This window comes from Squalius cephalus, assembly GCF_949319135.1.
Source record: "Squalius cephalus genome assembly, chromosome: 10".
NCBI classification, from domain to species: Eukaryota; Metazoa; Chordata; class Actinopteri; order Cypriniformes; family Leuciscidae; genus Squalius; species Squalius cephalus.
In genome coordinates this window covers 5,978,367-5,996,727 of record NC_137131.1, presented here as the reverse complement: position 1 = coordinate 5,996,727, position 18,361 = coordinate 5,978,367, and the positions used below count along the sequence as shown (strand labels likewise).

At 37.7% G+C, this 18,361-nt stretch overlaps 2 protein-coding genes across 5 annotated transcripts in view; one reads left to right on the top strand and one right to left on the bottom strand.

Annotated features, from left to right (window-relative positions):
* ngfb (nerve growth factor b (beta polypeptide)) overlaps window positions 1-2,549 on the bottom strand; it is a 75,121-nt gene extending 72,572 nt beyond the window's left edge. The window contains exons 1-2 of the mRNA XM_079884361.1: window positions 2,470-2,549; window positions 591-742 (exon numbers count right to left, since the gene is read on the bottom strand). The gene's annotated coding sequence lies outside the window, so the exon portion shown is untranslated. The remainder of the gene's footprint in view (window positions 1-590; window positions 743-2,469) is intronic.
* Window positions 2,550-4,202: 1,653 nt separating this feature from the next.
* Window positions 4,203-14,480, top strand: kcna3a (potassium voltage-gated channel, shaker-related subfamily, member 3a). 4 transcript variants are annotated; one of them, XM_079884935.1, is made up of 4 exons: window positions 4,203-5,982; window positions 11,161-11,289; window positions 11,519-11,615; window positions 13,904-14,480. In XM_079884935.1, exon 1 carries the CDS (start codon window positions 4,357-4,359, stop codon window positions 5,902-5,904), a length of 1,548 nt encoding a protein of 515 aa, XP_079741061.1. In that variant the 5' UTR covers window positions 4,203-4,356; the 3' UTR covers window positions 5,905-5,982; window positions 11,161-11,289; window positions 11,519-11,615; window positions 13,904-14,480. The 4 variants fall into 4 exon arrangements, 2 of the variants coding, with proteins under 2 accessions (XP_079741061.1, XP_079741060.1); XM_079884934.1 differs by lacking the exon at window positions 11,519-11,615; XR_013822642.1 differs by lacking the exons at window positions 4,203-5,982; window positions 11,519-11,615 and adding an exon at window positions 7,749-8,917 and having other exon boundaries at window positions 13,904-14,359.
* The last annotated feature ends 3,881 nt before the right edge of the window (window positions 14,481-18,361 follow it).

Here is an 18,361-nt window from a genome sequence, read left to right as displayed (position 1 = left end):
TGTCTTTACTGTCACGTTTGATTTATTTAATGCATCCTTTTTTAATAAAAGTATAAAATTCTTACTGCACAATGTAGTGTATATTAATACAATATAAAATAAATTCCCCCTCTGAAGACCAATTGTAATGAAAAAAAAAAATTTGACCAATTTTTATGACCATTTTCCATCCTCTCTCTCTCTAAGTCTGTTCATGTTTAAGAAATACATAAGTTGTCACATATCTTTTAAATGTTTACGATTACAATTGCTGTAGGCCAAAATTTTACACTTTATCTAAATTTTCATGATCCTATTGTGACGACTTACCCCATATATTACAACAAGCCCCACAACTGGCCATGCACACTCAAGTGGATTAGAAGTGCTAATCCAAATCAATGCCAGACTGGTGATGTGTAAAATTATTTGTTTTGCTTTTCTCATTTAACAAGAATAACACATACAAATGAATGCCATTATTACAAAGAACAATGCGCATCATTTTGCTTGCTCATTCTCTTCTAATTGCAATTTTTCTGCGTGAGATGTTACATTGTTTTCAAAGCAACTGTAAGTTTGTGTGTGCATGTACCTATATGGGAGCATACCTGTGTGTATGTTATATTTCCCCATGGTTAAAATGGTTGGCAGGGTTGAGGAGGTGTCAGCGATACTCCCATGGAAATAGGTGTCCAAGTCATTGATGTGTGTTTGTTTTTCTAATTACCATGGCAGCAGATGTTCTGATTGGTAGCACTGCCTAATTAGCAGGGGTGAGAAAAGAAGATGCATTCAATAATATTGCCAAAACATGAGGCTTTATTCTATATAAAAAGAGAAGATGAGTTAGGTTTGACTCACAAAATAATTTTCAGCCAAAATCAGAGAAAAATAATTATATCTGCTAAAAGAAAATGAAATAATTAAGATAATTAAGACTTTTCATTGGCATTGTGACATATTTTCATTAAATCCAACTCCCAATCTTAACATTGTAATTTAAATAAAACATAATATATTATTTAAAGCGTTCAAATATCATGTTGTTCTGCCATTAAATTAATTGATTTAAATTGAAGAAATCATTGTATTGCAAAAAAATATTTTTTTCATCAGAATCTCCACTGAGAATAATTACAATAATGAGAATTTGGGGGGAAATGTGCTTAATTATCATTAACATATGGTCTCTATGCAAAAATAATATTAATGACCCTAAAATAGGCTTCATTTTCTTTCTTCTGCAAAATATAATTTCTTAGATTTTTTCTAAAAATAATACATAAAAAAACAATCATTCAAGACAATATGCCATTCTTTTTTTATTTCCATACCACACACAGTATCATACACTCTTTAAAATAAAGGTTCTTTATTGGCACCAATGGTTCCATGAAGATCCTTAAACAGAACCTTTCCATTACACAAAATAGTGGGGGAAAAAACGGTTCTTTAGATCATTAAAATGTTCTTCACAGAAAGAAAAATGGTTACTTTTAAGAACTGCTCACTGAAAGGTTAAATTGGGGAACCCAAAACTTTTGTTCCATTGCTGCGAAAACCCACTTTTAGAACCTATGTTTTTAATAGCGTAGATGATAACTGACCAGCCTTTGAGGATCATCGCCATAATAGTTTAAAAAAATATAAAAAAAATACATTCAACAGATATCCACACAGATCTTTTGCCATTATTTTGTGATTAGGCCTGTCTCTGACTGCTGGCAGTCCTGAAAATATTTCTATATCCTGCACTGACCTTGACCAATGTGAACATGTAATGATCTCCAGCTTAGCCTCCTGATCAGTGACTCCAAACCCCCATCGATTTCTGCTTTTGCTCACCAGCGAGTTGCAAATTAGTGGCACAGAGGCCTTACATTTCACCAAGCTAATATTTGCTGGACAGTCTAGACACAATGTCTCATAGTACTTAATCTGTATTTTATTTCCCTCCCCCTGTGGTATTTTCTGTTGCATTTGCTTTGCAAGAATTCATCTCTAAAGCCACCCGACCAGTCATTTAAAGAATAGTTTCACTTTAAATTCCGATTAATAATGCATTACTATTTGCAGGCTCATACAAAGGGCAAAACCAAAAATGCTCATAAATATTTAATTACTCTGAGCTCTTTTTTTACAAAGATGAATCACCCCTGTGCTCTCTTGATGGCTCATGCTGTGCAAATAACCAGTTTAATCAATGGCTAGCCAATCCCTGCTTGTGCAATCATGACAGACACCAGCTACGGATCACAGTGGAGAACGGATTCCATTATCAGAAATGAGGATTGCTTAACATGAGCTCAGGAACAAGGACACACAGACAGAAACGCAATTACGGAAACAAGTTCCCACTTGAGTTGAGGACCAGTATGTGCTTGAACGAGATGAAGAGAGAGGGTGAAATGTAGGAGAGAGCTGCCATCTTAACAGCTCTGTGATGACGATGGTGAAGGCTGAATATGAAGAGAGTATCTGTATTACCCTCTCCTCCCTGCGTGTCAAACCACTCATTGAAGATAAGATTGAGTGCAAGGGACACATCAAGGCTCACAACATCATTCTTCTCAAATCTGAAGAAAAAGCAAATTCAATCTATCTGTCCTTGCAAAAAGATTTTTCTGTATAAATGTGCTTTTATTGACTTTGCAGTGGCGAAGGTTGTTCTACTGAACACTACCAAAAGCATTTAAGCAAAATAAAGAGCCTTTGTGAGAAAGTTTTTTTTTTTCTCTGTAATTTGTTTGTCCCCATGAGGAAAACAGCTTATAAATCAGACTAAATTATGTTTTTTGAAATGTAAAAATGCAGAAAGCTTTCTGTGATGGGTAGGTTTTAGGGGATTAGGGGATAGAATATGGAGTATTTACAGTATAAAATGTCTATGGAATGTCCCCATAAAACATGAAAACACAACATGCATGCATGTGTGTGTGTGTGTGTGTGTGTGTGTGGTTACACTTTATTTTGAGGTTTCCTTGTTTCAGTGTAATTATACAATTAAGTACTAAGTAATAGTAATTAACTACATGTACTTCCTATATAATTACTGTAGGGTTAGGATTAAGGTTCGGTTTATTTCCATGTAACTATGCATAATTGACTGTTATTACTATAATAACTACATGTAAAATGTGTAAGGGTCACTGTAAAATAAAGTATTACCAACTACTCTCTTTTTTTTTTTCACCAGACTCTTTTCGCCTTGATAATTTGATAAAACATCGTGATATAAACGTCTAATTGCGAAGATGTGATTTTCTTCAGCAGATACAGGTCAGTCTCTACACGTTTTCCTCCCTCGCGTGCTCGCTGAAGCGCGCGCACATCTTCAGCACCATGGAGAGCTCCGGTGTCTTCATTGGAACGTTCAGACACAAGACAATAATTCATGCGTTAAGTCATAATAACCATCATAATGTATAGAAACGGAAGTAATTGTGTACGCTAAGCTATTTTTGCAAAAATTATAAAACAAGCACACTTGCGTCGTTTAAGCAAACAGCCTATTATGACATCATTTGACATCATTTCAACACACTCTTCCTTTTGTAAACAATACATCAAATGGCATTTTATCCTGACAACGTACATGACGTTTGTTGCGCGATGAGAATCCTACGAAGTCTGGATCTGTTTTTAAACCAATTTGAGATTCTAAGACACAATTAGTTTCTAGATTTTTTACATTTTTATTTATTGTATTTGTCATTTGCAAGTGATAATGACAGATTTGTCGGTATGCACTCTTACAAGAAGATAAAACTATCATATCAAACTAAATAAACTCGGAAATCGCGCTCGCCTGAGGAAGTACACATTGCAACAGTTACGTTTAGTATCGAATGGGAAAACGAGATGTATCACTATATAGGCTAATCACCAAAAAACGTTACTGGCTAGTTTTGTAAAGATAGGTGACTGTTACATGTCCTAAGGACGTAAAAGATTTTGGTTGCAAGAAAAGAACCTTAGAACAACAAAAAAACATACATTGCTTAAAAGTCTTTGTATGATTCACACACTGTGTGGGAGAGCACTTATTTGGTAATGGTCAATTATTTAAACTTGAGTCGTATTTTGTATACTTTATGTGAATGATTTGCGTAATGCGCGCAAGGCAAAACACAGTGGCGCGCGCGCGCCGAGAATCGACTATCTTTTCTCGTTGCGCTCCGATTGGGCGAGTGTTGGAAATGTGTCAGGCATATGTTTGCCGTGGGCGGGAGTAGACATGTGTTTATAAAGCTCCGTGGGGCGGCGACAGTGTGTTAAGAAGCAAAAGAGAGCGCGCGACAGAGAAACCCTCAATTCACCCGATGTTAGGTAGGGGAGGCGGGTCGCCCTCTGCCGCTCCGTCTCCTCACCTGTATGGATGACCACTACAACCTCATTGACTCACCCTCAGCCAGCCACAGAGGGAACAACGCCGACAACCACGGGTACGCGGAGACGGAGAAGGACATCATGACAGTGGTCGCGTGCGATAACATGTTGGAGGAGAGCGCGGCGCTGCCCAGTCACCTGTCGCTGGATCGATACGAGCCCGACCACGAGTGCTGCGAGCGAGTGGTCATCAACATCTCGGGACTGCGCTTCGAGACCCAGCTGAAAACTTTCAACCAGTTCCCGGACACGTTGCTCGGGGACCCGAAAAAGAGGATGCGTTACTTTGACCCGCTCAGAAACGAGTATTTCTTTGACAGGAACCGACCGAGCTTCGATGCCATCCTGTACTACTATCAATCAGGGGGGCGTATTCGGAGACCCGTGAATGTTCCCATTGACATCTTCTCGGAGGAAATTCGCTTTTATCAACTTGGCGAGGAAGCCATGGAGAAATTTCGCGAGGACGAGGGATTTATCAAAGAAGAAGAGCGACCTTTGCCAGACCACGAATTCCAGAGACAGGTTTGGCTTTTGTTTGAGTACCCAGAGAGCTCTGGTCCTGCGAGGGGCATTGCTATTGTGTCTGTTTTGGTCATTTTGATTTCCATTGTTATTTTCTGTTTGGAGACCCTGCCCGAGTTTAGGGATGACAAGGACCCAACTCCTGTCTCGCCTATTGTAAATGGCACTGGTCCTTTTGTGTCCAGCACTTTCACAGACCCTTTCTTTGTGATCGAGACCCTTTGCATCATCTGGTTCTCTTTCGAACTGCTCGTGCGATTCTTTGCGTGTCCCAGCAAGGCTACTTTTTCCAAAAACATCATGAATATTATTGATATTGTGGCTATTATTCCTTACTTCATCACTTTGGGGACGGAGTTAGCTGAGAGCCAGGCCAACGGTCAGCAAGCCATGTCTCTCGCCATCCTCCGCGTGATCCGTCTGGTGAGGGTCTTTCGCATCTTCAAGCTCTCTCGCCACTCCAAAGGCCTCCAAATTCTCGGCCAGACCCTAAAAGCCAGCATGAGGGAGCTGGGACTCCTCATCTTCTTTCTCTTCATCGGGGTCATCTTGTTCTCCAGCGCCGTCTACTTCGCGGAGGCTGACGACCCTTCCTCGAGTTTCAGCAGCATCCCTGATGCTTTTTGGTGGGCTGTGGTTACCATGACCACTGTCGGCTATGGAGACATGCATCCAGTAACCATAGGAGGCAAAATTGTGGGTTCTTTGTGCGCCATCGCTGGCGTATTGACCATTGCGCTGCCCGTCCCTGTCATTGTGTCCAATTTCAATTACTTTTATCACCGGGAAACCGATGGGGAAGAGCATGCACAATACCTCCACGTCGGCAGCTGTCAGCATCTCAACTCCACAGAAGATCTGAAACGGACACAGAGCACATCCTCACTCAGTAAATCGGAATATATGGTCGTAGAGGAAGGAATAAATAGTGCTTTCAAACAGACAAACTACTCCAACCAGAACAATCAAAACTGTGTGAATATTAAAAAGATTTTCACAGACGTGTAAATCATGTGCAGTGCCAGACAGTCTTACAACAATCATCATGATGGCACCGCTGAAAATGTAAGGTGCCGTGTTATTAGGGTACGACGGGGCTAAAAGACCCCCTTTTTTTGTTCTGGTCCCAAAGTACATGACAGGTGAAAAGATTATTATTATTAGTTTATTATTGGAGAAACTTAAATTGTATAAAGTAAATGCAACAATTAGTATGTTTTGATTTAAAAGGCAACTAGAGGGAAGAATTTGTCACCATATGCAAATACTTTTGATATAGCAAGAGATTTTTACAGTAGTGTTGCCAAATCGATTAATCGCGATTAATCGCATCTAACATAAAAAGCATCTAACTTTTATGTTAGATGCAATTAATCAAGATTAATTGATCTGACAGCACTATTTTAGTGTACATTTAAGTACATACTTGTTCAAAATGATCACTTCAGCGAACCATGTAGCTTTTTTTAGTTTATTTACTCACTTTTGGCATTTCATGGCACTACAATGTAAGCACAGTCATATTTCACATTGTGACTGAACCAGTTACAGTAATATTAGCCCTCTTTTCACAAAATTAAAACTATTACCTCCCAATTACAGAACACAGTTGGTTGGACTACAGGTAGCATCATCAACCTTCTGTAACAGAGTTTTTGGTTAAGATACACTTATTCAACAGGTACTGAAAAACTATAGATTAAATCAGCTTCAGCAAAACTTAAGATCAACAGGTGTTTAGGAAAGTAATGTGGTAGTTTTTGTTGCTTTTCAGAGTTTTGGGAGTAAGTAAATCAAAGGGCCTTTTACCCCCGATGGCCTTTAGATCCGTTGTACCCTACATGTTTTAGACAAGCCAGCATATTAGACTGAAGTAAATCAGGGCTCTTTTTTGGTAGAAAGGTGCCAAACTCCGACTCACGTGTTGCATTTGTTTACAGCACAAAGGATAAGGTTCAGGTCAGGGAGTAAAAAGAAGCACCACTCACACTGCATATATTGTGCTCGTAAGTCTGCGTTTGTTATCAGTGTTAACATATAGTCATCATAATACATTAGTATTCGCAATATCTTACGTTTTGTGGCAAAGTGAAACAACCGAATATGTGTCGCTATTAATGTGAACAAAATGAAGATAATGCTGTGTTGATCATATGTATTTTGTTGAATATATGGGTGATTCAATTAGGGGAACTTTTCTGTCATTTAGGATGATTTTAAAGAAAAACACTTTTATATAAAAAAAAAATCCTATCCTTGTTTTAAAGAATAGATCTCTTTAATAGGGTGAAACAGTCGGGTTCCAGAGGTAAAAACCCCATTCATTTTTTCCATAGGGAAATTTATTTTGAACAAGAAACTGACTGACCTACTGTGAGCTACGAGGTTGTTAATCCATAGTATTTCAGCTTCTGCTGAAACTGCCAGCCCACATTATTTCAGCTTATTTTTAAAATAATCGTGTTTAATGCCTGAATTCCGGGTGAAAAACTACATTACCCATAATGCTGTACAGAAAATTACACCAATCAGTGAGTCGAAAAAAGTAACATGAACCAAAATGGCTCTTTAGCTCCGCCCACTCCAATAAACACTGCGAATGACTAATCGAATCAGTCTCTCTAAGCTCTCAAAATACTTAAATGTTTGTATGTACAAGTATATTTTGCAATAAACTTTGCACAAAAAAATTAATAATTATATATATATATATATATATATATATATATATATATATATATATATATATATATATATATTAACATTTGTAAATGTGTAGTTTTATACTTTTCCATTGTTTTTATGCTGAATATGTGATTATGCTGTTCGCAATGCTTCATGGGATTGTAGTTCTTTCCATCTCTAAAGCGTTAAGTACACAGTCTTGAACTTCTGTATTTTTGTCAGATTTTCAAAAACTTTTTTGCTTCAAATTAAAGTTTGTAGTGTTGTGATTCACCTCATAGCTAATTGGCCTGTTTCGTGGCTTATAATGCTGTAACAAAGCCTTTTTAAAAATTCCTATGGGAAAAATGAATGGAAAAAATACTTCCGGAACCAGCACTGTTGATCTCCTCATTTAATTTGCCAGAATTGTCTCCTACGATGACTTTTTAACTTCTCTTCTACCATAAATCTATATTAAATGTAACTTAAAATAAACCATATTTTTTATTAATTTGCTATTTATGTGTAAAATTAGAATTTTTTTTTATAACAAAGTATTGCTGTCCCCAATACTGCTGTCACTACAGAATTTTTTTTAGTCTTTCCAAGAAAATGTTTCTACTTGGTTATGATAATATGTGACAGAATATCATTAATTTTTAGAGTTAGAGTTAGAGTTTAGAGTTAAAGAAATCATGACCTTAGAGTGGATTTCTATTAGGTGTAAATATTGTTTTAATTCTGAAACAATCCATTTATTATGTATTTTTAAATTAGGTTAATTGGCTCATAACTGACTAACTTTTTCTCAAGGTTATCAAGGCCATCTGAGCTTTATTCCATGATAAATAGCATAGATTAACATAGATTAAAAAGTTTTCAAAAAGTATAGTCAAAAAGTTCCCCTAATTGAAGAATCACCCAGTACAGACTCAATGAATGTGAAAAAAACAATTCGTTTTATTAATAATGTAATCAAAGCAATGTGTGTCTATTGAATTTGACTTGCCTGTACCAAATGAAATTGGTTTGTACTGATTGAAAGGAAATAGATCTTTATTTTATATAGTCATCTATATATAGAAGATATAATCATCTCCAGATTATGTAAAATTCAAATCTCATCGAGCCTAAAAATAGTGTGTTCGCGCTTTCCCCTCAAAGTGAGACGTCACTGTGGTTTTGAATTATGAAAAAAAGAAGCAGCTGAAAAGATGGTTTGGATGGTCGGTGAAAAAAAGCTGTTGGACTCAATGGAATGGCAGACAACGAGAACGGAGACTGAAAGACTGAGAGAGATCGCGCCTTGAGTCCGCCTTGTGATGCAGTCTCCATGGCGACTACGGTTTCCTGGGTAACCCCCGTTAATGTTACCATGACATCCTCCCCCGTTGTCAGAGCAACGCTCCAGATGGTTCACAAAGCCTGACTGGCAAAATAGAGAGCGAGAATTGTGATCAGAAAAGGATCTATCTGAATCCTTTATACAATAATGTAAAACAGATTCTGCAAATAATTTGCATAACCTTGGGTTTGCAAACCATCGAGAGCTGATGCACTCCCACATCTTTCCATTTTTTAATCTTTAACAAATGACTGAATGTGTTGCATGTGGAAAACGATTGATATTGGCGAAACGGACCGACAGACAGACAGAAAAGCACGAAATGTTGTGCATGCAAATTGCCTGCATGACTCCAGAGCGCGAAGTAGGTTGTGGTGGATTGTTGTTATCGCCCGTGGCTCGGGTGCTTTTCCTTTGTAGCTGTCAAAGCGTGATTGTTCAGGTTATGGGCTCACTCAGGCGTTCCCTATTTCGTTCTCCTGTGGAGAAAACAGAACGCAAGGTGCAGCGTGAGCTGATTACCGGAGGTTTCACGCTGACACTCCCGTTGACGGGTGTAAGAGGACGCACGGCAGTCCGCCAGACACGTTCCAAACGCTCAGTCACAGACAATCACTCTCAGGCTTTAGACCTGTGCTCTTCTGTCTCCTAGAATTAGAGCAGAAACAGAAGACAAGCATGACTGTTATTAACCTCATTCAGAAAGAAAACAACTAGTTTATTGCTCAATTTATTTTTAATGATTCTTAAAGGGTAAGTTCACCCAAAAAGTCAAATTATCCCATCATTTACTCGCTCTCAATCCATCCAAGGTGTATACGACTTTCTTCTTTCAGCCAAACACAATCAGAGTTATATTAAAAAATATCCTGGCTCCACCCAGCTTTATAATGGGAGTGAATGGTACCTTAGATTTTGATGCCCAAAAAAGCGCATCCATCCATTATAAAAGCAATCCGTACGACTCCAGGGGGTTAATAAAGGCCTTCTGAAGCAAAGCGATGCGTTTTTGTTCGAAAAATATCAATATTTATAACTTTAAATATCGAGTTCCGCAAGTTGAGTTCCGGCAGAAGAGTGACCTCTGACCCGACATATGGCGTATTGATGAATGCAAGAAAAACAAAACACCCGTCACAAATTAGAAGAATTTTTGAAGAGAAATGTGGGAGTTTGTTGCCGAGTCCAATTTGTTTGAACCGTGAGAGGCGTCTACTCTCATCTAAGCTTACGCTACTCCTACATACGTCATGCGTCGAGTCAGAGGTCACTCTTACGCCGGAACTCGACTTGTGTACGGCCGTTACCCGAAAACTGTGATTATAGTTTATAAAATAATAAAAATAGATATTTTTCGTACAAAACCACATCGTTTCAATTCAGAAGGCCTTTATTAACCCCCTGGAGCCGTATGGATTACTTTTATGATGGATGGATGGATGCGCTTTTTTGGGCTTCAAAATCTAAGGTACCATTCACTCCCATTATAAAGCTGGAAGAGCCAGGATATTTTTTAATATAACTCCTTTGTGTTTGGCTGAAAGAAGAAAGTCATATAGGATGGAGTGAGTAAATAATGGGATCATTTATATTTTACGGGGAACTAAAACTTTAACACCTGATATGTTGTTTTTTACTGGTATGAATCAAATAGGTCCTTGCTGACTTGTTGCTCAGTGCTGCCATCAAGTGACGGGTCCATGCAACAGAACAACCACTGCTCAGACGACAAAGTATTCCTGTGCAAACGTTCAAAAACACTTTAAATTTGCCAGCTAGACCATGTACATAAATTAAAAACATACATGAATTTAACATAAAATTAAATATCTGGCAACATTGCTGTTTGGAAAGCAACTTTGTTGTTTGTTTTCCTCACCACAAGCTTTTATGTCAAGCATATGGACAAAATGACAAAAATAAATCATGCCCGATTCCCTCCATACTCGGTCCTCTGTCTCTCTGAAACCTTCAAGCATCCCTGTGTCATGGAAGGGCTTGTCTATGATGATTTCTTATTATAGAGTATGTGTGTTAGTTTGGTGCCTGCACTGACTCTCACATTTGCGAGCTGTTATTCTCGAGGCGTTAACATGGAAGCTTGCCGTCTGAGGTGTCGTGGCTTGCATTACACCTCTCAAAACTCACACTGAGACTCAGAAGTCCATTAACTCTTTCCTAAAAGGTGCTGATAACAATGTTTAATCCTTCTTCGATAAAGTTAACTTCCTTCTTGTGTGCTTTTTTCACAGGGAATCAACATGGAAGAATGTCCACTGGAATTCTAGTGTTTGCCGTTGACGGATATTAGGCTAATAAGACAAAGGGTGAAACACTCTTGTGACATACTCCAAAACAACGAAGGCAACAGGATTCAGAAGGTAAAGCGATTGCATTTTATTCTGGTATTTTTTTTTTTGCTGTCCAATAGGGTGTTAAGTGTTTTATTAACAAAGTTCAGGAGGAGCATGTTCAGATAATATACATAATCAGCATGAGAGCTGGCCTTTATATATAGTCGACTTACATCTATCCTACGACAGTTTTTCAGCATCACTCCACCACCCCCAACTCTTTCCTCTCGATTGTTCCTCTCCCACCCAGGGTCAGGGATATGACCGGAGTAGGGCAGGCTACTCTGGGTTCGGGCCAAATTCTCACGGACAGCATGCCAAATATGCATGTTCATTACTCTGTCTGATTAAATGTAAGTGTGAACTTGTGAAAATGCAGTTGATTCTTAGTATAATCCTAATTGTTCACATGCGGTTAAAAAAAGAAACAGCAGAATTTAATGCATCTATATCACTTAATGTACACTACTATTCAAAAGTTTTGGGTCAGATGTTTTTCAGGTTTTTGAAAGTCTCTTTATTATTTATCAGAAATACAGTTTAACAACTGTAATATTGTTAAAGTATTATCACAATTTAAAATTTTAAACTTTTGTTTTATTTTTTTATATATTTTTAAATGTAGTTTATTACTATGGTGTCAAAGCTGAATTTTCAGCATTATTATTCCAGTCTTCAGTGTCACATGATCCTTCAGAAATCATTCTAATATGCTGATTTGCTGCTCAAAAAACATTTCTGATTATTATTAACAATGTTAAAAACTGTTTTTTTTTTTTGTTTGTTTGTTGAATAGAAAGATCAAAAGAACAGCATTTAGCCTATTTGAAATACGAATCTTTTATAAATGTCTTTACTGTCACTTTTGATCAATTTAATGCATCCTTACTGAGTAAAAGTATTAGTTTCTCTATGATCACTGAACTAATACAGCACATGCCAACTGATTATAGGGCATATGATTTTTGTTCTGGAAGACAACAAATGGATTATTTGGCATGAGATTGTTTTGTGGTGAATGGAATGTGCTATGTGTGGTATTGATTTGCAGATTGAATGCTCTTTTCCCTGCAGAGCAAAATAAATTAGGTTAATATAAAATTAGGTTAATATACGGTCATTGAAATTAAAAATAAAACAAAGCCCCTCATATCAAAAGCCCCTCATATCTTCTTTATTCAAGCATAACATTCAAAGTACTTATATGATATACACTACCGTTCAAAAGTATGGGTTTAGTACGATTTTTTAAACAAATTAATACCTTTATTCAGAAAGGATGCATTAAATTATTCAAAAGTGACAGTAAAGACATTTATAATATTTAAAAGATTTCTATTCTAAAAATATGCTGTTCTTTTCAATTGATCACAAATGCACAACTCTTTTCAACATTGATAGTGTATTAGAATGATTTCTGAGGGCAATGATGCTGAAAATTCAGCTTTGCCATCTCCAAAAATAAATTTTATTTTAATATTCATACAGAAAAGTTATTTTAAATGTAATAATATTTTATAATACTACTGTTTTTACTGTATTTTTGATAGAATAAATGCAGCCTTGGTGAGCATAAGAGACTTCTTTCAAAAAATCTTTTAAAAAATCTCACGACCCCAAATTTTTGAATAGCAGTGTACTACATAAGTAATAACAAATGAGTTTTATTGCTCTGATGTAGTTACTGGATGTTGCGATGCACATACTCATTTGTAGTTTAGGATGGCAGGTGCATTGAAATAACATTACTACAGTGATGGCTTCAATATCTTGCATTAGAGTAAATTAGTGTGGTAATAAGTTCATTTAGCTAGCAATTAAAAGTAAACACACTCCAGTGGAGAGTCGTGGTGCATCAAACTCAGCCTGCAAGCATGTGTGCTTTTGTATGCTTATACATAATTAACAAATTATACATAATTATTGCAAGTTATTGACAGCAAACATTATTATTTAAAGCTTTCATGAATCATGAGTCATGCCTTTGTGAGGAATTCACATGATTAAGTGGAGGATCAAATGGCAGAGATGCTTGATCCATTTCTGACCTGTTCCGGCACAAATTGCGCCCTTCGGGTGTATGATTTCAAGACATTTTTCCTGTTATAATATGAAAACAAATATAAATTGCAACCCTTTCACAGATAATTACAAGTACACAAAAGTTTTTGTTTACTTAACCCTGAAGGTTCTATTAAATAGAGCAGATTCTTTTCACTAATGCTTGTAATTCTGCCTTGATTCTTAAAGCTTATGGCGTTGTTGGGTTACTGGAGCAATTTGTCGCTGTATTCATTTTAGGTGCATGTGTTCGCGCTCACAATATGTAAATAATCTCCTTTAGTCATCTCGCATTTGCTCTTGAGTGATATAACTGTTCTATCATTGTCACGTCTGCTTCAGTTCTTTAATTAGCCAGAGACAGAGGTTGACTAAAAGAGAGAGTGAGAGAATCCTGACAGAGAGAGAGACATTAGAATACAGAGCTGTGCTCAAGTAGGCGGTATAATAAAAGTCTCTCAGCCTGAAAGATGTGTTTCCCTCTCACTTGAGCGTGTGAATAAACTGCCTCATTTCATCTGTCACATTCCAGCAGCGTTATACGTTTGTGTGTGTAATGCGTTGCGTGTTGTTTCTGCAGGCTTCGGGGGAGATCCACGCAGTGCCTAGGACCAATGACCAATAGAAACGGAGGCCGTTAACCTTTCCGCTACCAAAACAGAAGTGAACTCACCTTCAGACAACACGGAAGATGCTCGCATATCTCTGCTGCCACTTTCCATTTACATCTGGCTGGATCACAGTGAGCCGCAACTCTCTAGAAGGGGCCTTTTGGGGGTAAATTCTGCAGGTTCCCATTTAATAAGGAGAAAGCAATATGAAGAGAACTGAACTGTTGAACTGTTGGACATGAGCTGATAATCTATGAAACTACTGCCCTCTGCTATCTGGCAGATATTAATCAAGCTGTTTTATGGTGTCCATCATGTATTTACAGTTTAGCTGTTGTTGTGCCAGATGTGAGAACTGTGTGAAAACTAAATCTTTCTTGCTCTTTGACCATATAAATAGTCAGACTGATTTTTTTTTTTTTTTGTCATATATTGCCTAAATGATATGATGAATTCATCGTGCTGAATTACTTCCATATACAGTGGTTTAGAAAAGCCACACTTAAAAATGTGTGAAGGTCACTGCATTAGATGACAAAATATCAAACCGTGCACACTTTATACAAAACATTTAACAAAAAAAGATGTTTAGTAGGTTTTAAATGATAAAATACTTGATGAATTGTTCAAAAAGACAAAGGGCCAGATTTACTAACAGCTCTTTTGGCGTTAAAAATCAAATTTGTAGGAGTTTCCTTTTCAGATGTGAAATTTATAGGAGGAGAGGATTTAATTGAATCATGCAAGGTGGTTTACTAAGGTTTGCACTAGTCAATTTACTGTTTTTTGCAACATTTACCGCACACAAAAAAAGCATGTCTTAAAGGTGGTATCAGCGATTTCAGGCCCAAACATAAATGTTCACATTCATCTAATCTTACCTAACGATCCGCTAGCTGCCCGCCCCATAAGCATGCCGTCAAAAAAACGCGTCTCTGTAGGCAGCCTAGGCTCTGAGATCTGCACACAAAAACAAATGGTTTCACAACAACTCAAAACCAAAATAAATAGTGTTCCAACCAATCACCGACAGGGGCGGGTGTTGTGAGGTTTTGCGCTCGTGCACGGCTGCCTATGACGGCTGCACGCGAAAACCTCACAACACCCGCCCCTGTCGGTGATTGGTTGGAACACTATTTATTTTGGTTTTGATTGTTTGGCTAAACCGGGTGAAAACAACTGTTTTTGTGTGCAGATCTCAGAGTCTAGGCTGCCTACAGAGACGCGTTTTTTTGACGGCATGCTTATGGGGCGGGCAGCTAGCGGATCGTTAGGTAAGATTAGATGAATGTGAACATTTATGTTTGGGCCTGAAATCGCTGATACCACCTTTAATCCAGACTCTAATTTGCCCTGCTCTTGACAAAGTCTTAGACACTTTCTGGTAATCAAAGTTAGTGTATCACCATGGTCACCGTGACTTTGCCAAGTAAGACATGTTCATATTTTGTTGATCCTGGAACAACATTTCTGTCCGAAAAATGTAGTCCTATCCCCTAACCCTACCCATAATTTATCCCTAAAATCAGGGGGAAATGACAAGTGAATGACACTGATGTAGATGCATCTAACCCTGGTTGTATATAAGCCTAAACTTGACATACAGTAAACTGTAAACTTGTCCCTTAAATATGATTGGTTGATAGGAATGTTGTACCAGGATCAACAAAGACTTTGATCCAGGAACATGTTGTACTTGGTGAAATCATGTTCACCTCATGTTCATAGCAGGCCTAAATGTGATGATCTACACCTGTGGTTACTCTGCTAGGACAACCGTGTGAACTTTAGGAGAACTGATTTCATACATCCACTAAAAATTACCAAAGCAACAGTTGATCAAAAATGGTTCAGAAAAGTGAAGATAATTCTGCATTTGAGTGCAGACGACTCTCGTTTTGTGTTTTATTATGTAATGCAATGCAGTCTTTTTAAGTGTGATTTAAGTCTCCTAAAACACTCCTTTCTCTCTGGGAAATGAGACGCAGAAGAATGGAATCAGTTTCACACAGGCTCTGTCTCAAAGATGAAGTAGATGAAAACATGTTATGTTTAAACTTGAAACATAAAATATTAATAATATAGTTTTATTAATCACAAACCTGAAGTTATAATGATCCAGGTCCTGTAGGGCGTAGGTGGCGCAGCAAATAGTTACAACAAAGCTGAACTTTAAAAGTCACAAAAGCCTCTTCCATTACAGACAGCAAACCAAACAATCTTTCCACATCCCTCTTAAACAATATTTGAACAACTGAGCTAAAAAAGAAGAATTAGACATGTGGAACCCTAAATACTTGTTTTCTCAAATACTAGAGTGCAACAGAGTAGTGTTTGGCCGCTGAAGAGTCACTGAGTTAGTCTGCTAGTTTCAGACCTACAGCGGTCCCATATGGTTGGGATTTGGCCAGAACAACCCACAGAGCCTCAGAGCTGCATGATCTCTCTAGATTTTACATGAAAGCACATATTTTTGTACACGACATTACAATTTCACATCACTTTATGCAGCATCATGTTGTAAATTAATTTGATGTCTTCAACTAAACTGAACTTCCTACTTGTACTTGATAAGGTAAAAAAAAAAAAAAAAACACCCTAGCAACCACCCAGAGCATGCTAGCAACCACATACCATAGCAAACACCTAGTAACACCCTATTGTGTCCACCCAAAACGCCCTGGCAATCACATACCAAAGCAACACCCTAAAGGCCCTGATATACTTAAAGGGATAGTTCACCCAAAAATGAAAATGCTGTCCTAATTTACTCACCCTCATGTTGTTCCAAACCTGTATGATTTCCTTTCTTCTGCTGAACACAAAAGAAGATATTTTAAAGAAGGTTGGTAATTAAACAGTTGCTGGTCTCCATTGACTTCCATAGTATTTTTTTTTTCCTACTATGGAAGTCAATGGGGTCCATCAGTCGTTTGGTTACCGACTTTCTTCAAAATATCTTCTTTTGTGTTCAGCAGAAGAAAGATAGTCATACAGGTTTGGAACAACATGAGGGTGAGTAAATGAGGACAGCATTTTCATTTTTGGGTGAACTATCCCTTTAAAGCGAAATCAAAGAACAAACTGGTGTGATGTCATTTCGAACAAAATCAGGCCAAAACTCCGCCTTCTTTGACGTGGAAATCTTCTCCAGTTCATTTCTTTTGTTCAGTCGAGGTCGGATGTCTGCGAGTAAAAATACAAGGACACACTTGAGGGCTGCTTTATAGTAGAAAATGAAGCTGAAATTCTAACTGAAAGCGACACTGACACTTTTTTATGTTTGGTACTGTAAAGCTGCTGCTTTAAAGCAATCCACTGTATTGCCTTATAAATAAGCGTGACATGACTTTAGTGGAGTGCTGAATTGCAGAGCTTGCGCAAACATCCATATGGCTATGATCAGATGCTTTCTTATATAACTACGGTTTTCTCACCGCTGTCATTTTTGTTGTGCGTTTATTTGGATATTGAGAGGAAACACATATTTACATATTCATATTAACGCCGCTCTCAGCAGCTTCAGGATGTTCGCTAACTGTATAGAGCAACAGTGCCCGCCCCCTTTTTCAGAGCACAGTTTTTTTCCATTCATTTTTAAAAAGGCTTTGTTAAAGAGTTATAAGCCATGAACAAAGCCAATCAGCTATGAGGTGCATAACAACATTATAAACTTTGATTTGAAGCAAAAAAAGTTTTAGAAAATCTGACAAAATGACAAAGGTGTGAGTACTTTGGTGACTGAGTACTTCTCATCTACAAATGTTGATTATATATAAAAACTATATATTTTACATTTATTGCAAAATATGCTTATATACCAATATTTAAGTATTTTGAGAGCTTAGAGAGACTGACTCGATTACGTCATTCGCAGTGTTCATGGGAGTGGGCGGAGCTAAAAGCTATTTTGGCACAAACTTTTTTCAACTTGCTGATTGGTGTAATTTTCTGTACAGCATTATGGGTGGTGTAGTTTTTCACTAGGAGTTCTGTGTTAAATTAGCAATACCCTATAGTAAAAATAGCTTTAGTGAAGCAGAAAGTATTTCTGTGCAACATGAGGATCTTGATAAGTGTACAGAGGCCTCAGCCTGTGTATGTGTGATAAGATACTCATTCACTGCTGGAACGAAACAGCTGAGCCACGGCACATCTCACCGGGGGGGCCAGCTGATGCATGTTATGTGTGTGTTTGTTCACACAAGCATATGTGTCCTCCTAAAGCTCTCCTGCAAAGGCTGGGGTCTTCCCCCTCTCTCTCTGTCCCGCTCTGCCACGCACAAACCCAGAAGTGTGTCATTCTAGCTCAGCAGTAACTCCCTCTGACAGGCTATTAAACCAGTGGAGATTGGACTGTACGATAACCACTTTAAGTGCAAAAGTGCTTGGAGATGTTAAACCCCCTCAACTTTATAAAAAAGTTT

What these genes read in the sequence shown, in the direction of transcription:
- kcna3a (XM_079884934.1), top strand. Translation starts at nt 4,357, where the DNA reads ATGGATGACCACTACAACCTCATTGACTCACCCTCAGCCAGCCACAGA.